Consider the following 4,135-nt stretch of genomic DNA (forward strand, 5'->3'; position numbering starts at 1 on the left):
GGTGGGGAGACTTCAGCCCATCCGCATTTTATTTATTAAACATAATCAATGACCAGTCTCTCCTTCACAGAGGTTTTGAGGAAGCACTGGCATTTGGCAGCCGTGCACCAGTGTCTTAAAATACACGAGTTCTGTTTGTGCATCCAAAACCTGGAATTGCCTTGTTCCCAGGGATTGGTGTGGGGAGGGAAGTGCGGCTGTGGTACAGCAGAGGTCTGTTCAGGACAGGGTTTTAAAACCCTCCCTGTCCTTCCTCCTTTCCTCAGAGACCCCTTAAAACCTGTTGGCTCAGTCAGAGTCCCGGTAGCGAGCCTGTTTTTCCTTCCTTGGCCTCCCTCTCGCTCGTGCTGCAGGGGCCCTCCAGCCCCGGGCTCTGGGTGCACCCGCTGGGTGCTCCCCGGCCCCACTCCACCCGCCCGCTGCCCTGTCCCGTGCTTTGAGCTCCTGTTGGGTGCATGCTGCTGGTCATCTCTGCTCTGCTTCTCTGAAGTGAATCAAAAATCTCCCAGAAAAAAATATTTTTATTAAAAGTATATGAAAAGCAGCTGTGAAACGTCCAGTGTCAGGAGTAAGATCAGAGGTGGTTGGTTGTTGCAATCTCTAGAGCTGGCCAGGGAACCCCCAGGTGTGTATCTGCTACTAAAACATCAAAAGGATGGTGTAAAATCCGCCAGGTTCTGTGGAAGGGTTAAACTTCCAGTGCCGAAGGGTTGGTGGGAATGGTTTCTCCTGGTCATCCTAGGGTTGGGGGACACAGGATGGGATGGGACAGACAGAGGTGTGCCTGCAGTCTGGCAGGAACATCTGCAGGAGAGGTTCTCAGCTCCTGTCCTGGGCTCCAGTGATCAGACAATCGTTCCCATGCCCTTTCCCACGAGGAAACCAGTGATTTGTTCATGTTTGCACACGTTTTCCTGTCTTTCAGCTGCGGGAGCTGGTCAGCATGTGCATATACCCCGACCCAGATCAGAGACCTGACATTGGTTACGTGCACCAAATAGCAAAACAAATGCATGTTTGGACCTCCAGCACATGAAGCGTCCGGACACGCTCGAGAAGCCAGCACAGCTCAGTCTTACTTGAAATCTTTTCTTCTCAGATGAAACCGACTGGTGCCTAGTCACACAAGTGAGAGGGTTGAGCACTCGTAGCAAGATGCTCCATTATTTCTGCAGGTTATTTGACAAGGACTCTTACAAGGTGGTCATGCTTTAACGTGAAGATTCTGTGAGGTATTGCAAGTGATTTTTTTTTGTTTTTTTAAGGCAAATAACATGTTACAGATGTAGATCATTTAAGGGTCCTTTCTTAAAACTGTTGTGTGTAATCTAGGGTAGATGATATTAAAGGGGTGTCAGAGCATTGACACGCCCTTCTATCTTAACTGTAATGTGAAATATTGAAATAATTCCTTCAGTGAAATCACTTTATACTAATGTAAGAATTACAGTAGATTTTGTGTAATTTGTATAACTGCTGCTTTGCCTCTTCTGCAAATGGTTAATAGCAAATTCAGTTTTTACTTCGTATATTTTAAAGCAGCCATTTCTGTGTTTTTATTAATTCCCTCCTCTTCAGACTTAGGAACTGGGAAGGGTTGGGGGGTGGGAATGTAATTGTTTCAAGATATTTTTTTTTTAATTGAAAATTTAGAGTGAGTATTTTGCTGATTTATCTGGTAACTTGGCTACAGCCGATGAGGTGAGTTAAGCAGGTATCTGGGGGAAAAAAAAAAAAAGAAAAACATGCCAAACAAACCCGAAACAAGCATTGCTTCTGCAAGTAATTTTTCTTTAAACTTTTTTTCCTGTTTGGCGTGACTCTTTTTAGACTACAGGTTCTTGTTAAAAACCAGTGTTTATCTAAGCCAACTAGAATTTGGTGAAGATACTTCTGCCCGGTCAGTAGTACATTAGGTACTACAGGTAAGCCTGAAGCAAAGCAGTGTTTTAAACTCTGAAAACTTCTAAAAAAGAAGTAAAATGCTTTGTGTGTCCAATTCTACGTAAGGATCAGCCCCCATCTATTGAACTGTGAAAGCTAATTTAGAGAATGTGAATTTTTATAAAATCTCAACCTGATCTGAAGGAGTCACCTTCTTTAACTACATGAAAATTGTCAACCAACGAAATTCATTCATTGAATCAATGATGTTTCATTACTGTCGATGAGAAACAATCACTGCTTTAGGAACAAACGTGGATTCACGTTCAAGTGTTTCCATTTCATTTGCCTCTTCAGAGGAGCGGGGCTGCAGTTGATGTTCCTGAGGGTGACAGTGGGGGAATGAATTCACCTGCGCTGCTCCGGCGCCGCTTCCGTGCGGCGGCTGATGCCACCGTGCTGGGCTGGGGGCGGCCGTTCAGATGCAGCCTGTGCCTGGTTTCTTTCCTTAAGAAAAGCATACAGTCCTTAATATTTTGGAAATAAGGTTAGGGTTAGAGGGTTACCTACATATATATGCTTTTAGTGAATTTTTAACCTAATTTGCTCTACTTAAAGGAAAACTGCAGTGCCATCTTCAACTACTTCCCATCAGATTTAAAAATATTTATGGGAGGGTAGCAAAGAAAAGCTATTAATTGCTGTGAATAATGTTGGTATCATTAATGCAAGGTGCCATTTTCCTGAGTCTTCTCAGCAGAAAGTAGAGCCTGCTGCTCTCATGAGAGATTCAGAAAATTCAAATCAGCATGAGAATGTAGCGGAGGCACCAAATTGCTTCCAACATTCCCATGCTACCTTGTTTAATTTATACCCAGCTTCTTTAGCAGCCCTTAGATTTAAGACTGTCACTGTTCCACTGCAGATTTCCTTTAAGCCACGGTGGCAGCTACACGTTCAGGGGAGGGCTGTGCTGTGCCTCGTGGTGTAACACGGGAAAGGATCTTCGGCTTCCAAGGAAGCTCAGCTTAAATTTGAGCATCATCTTGAGAAGTCTGGTCCCTTTCTTGCTACATAAAATTTATTAGTGCTTATAAGTAAATGTATTTCAAGAGGTAATTTTTTTTTTTGCAATTGTGCATTTTTAGATAAATAAAATTATTTACAAAATAAACACTTTTGTTTAAAAAAAGAAAAAGAGTCCAGTATGAAGGGAAATATCAAAAGAAACAAAAAAAAAAAACCCAACACGAAAACCTAAACAATACTACAACCAGGGGAAGCAGGTCCAAATATGACTGAAACTGTTCCTAACAAACAGGTATTATTTGTAGAGCCTTTCCAGAAAATGGACAAATGGACTACAGAAACTATCAGCTGTCCTGATGGAGGACTGTGAATCTTTACCCTGAAGCTGGTTTTCCTGCAGGATGGGGAGACGAGGGCCTGCTCCCCGTGCACAGCTGAAGGTGACTGTGGAGCACAAGCCTTCCCTTTACACTAAATGGGGGATTCTGCAGAGGGATCTTCTGCTAGCTGTTTTGTTTTGTTTTTTTCTCCAGGATTATGTGGTACTGTATGAAAATCTTTGAGTTTATCTCAAATTAGTGCAAGCTCAGGATTTCAGGACAACAAAGATCCAAGTAGAGGCAAGTAACCAAACAGTGAGACTGAGCTACACTGTGTTCAGTCATGTAATTTAGAAATGAAAATGTGTGCACCAGGGTGGAGGCCAGATCTAACCCCTGTCCTGTCTCTACAGAACCCAGGCAGGAATTAACATAAACATCCCCTGAAAACCAGTGTTAGTCCTGCAGTAATGGAGGTAGGAGCAGGCTGCTGTAGGTCAGGTCAGTGCTCACTGTTTTCCATTTCTTGATCTCGTGTGTATCCATCAAGTTTTAATTTAACATGATGTTCTTTGCTTATCAAATGGGCTTATGCAGCACAGCTTTACCATTGCCCAGCTGCTATACCTGGGTGGGTTTTCTGCCCCACATGACAGAACAGTGCCTGGTTCTGCTCCAGAAGCCCACCTCCCTTTACACAGCCCCCAGCACTAACAGAGGTGCTGCAGCTCTGCTCTGCATGAGCCTCATGCTTTCAACAGTGCAAGAAGGGTAAGGCAGAAAAAGAAACTGGCACAACATGAAGACTAATTAGAATGGTCAAAGCCTCTTTATTCTGTATCAGCCACGTTTCTCCTGTGCTGCTTCTACACACATATAATGCAGAAGGGCTGTGTGATGGT

General features: G+C 43.6%; 1 protein-coding gene across 1 annotated transcript in view; it reads left to right on the forward strand.

Annotated features, from left to right (window-relative positions):
• Positions 1-1,609, forward strand: part of NEK6 (NIMA-related kinase 6) — a 37,427-nt gene extending 35,818 nt beyond the window's left edge. The window contains exon 9 of the mRNA XM_008948247.1: positions 926-1,609. Coding sequence (XP_008946495.1) covers positions 926-1,036 — 111 coding nt within the window. The 3' untranslated portion in view covers positions 1,037-1,609. The remainder of the gene's footprint in view (positions 1-925) is intronic.
• The last annotated feature ends 2,526 nt before the right edge of the window (positions 1,610-4,135 follow it).

This window comes from Merops nubicus, unplaced genomic scaffold (assembly GCF_000691845.1).
Source record: "Merops nubicus isolate BGI_N331 unplaced genomic scaffold, ASM69184v1 scaffold24009, whole genome shotgun sequence".
Classification (NCBI taxonomy): Eukaryota; Metazoa; Chordata; class Aves; order Coraciiformes; family Meropidae; genus Merops; species Merops nubicus.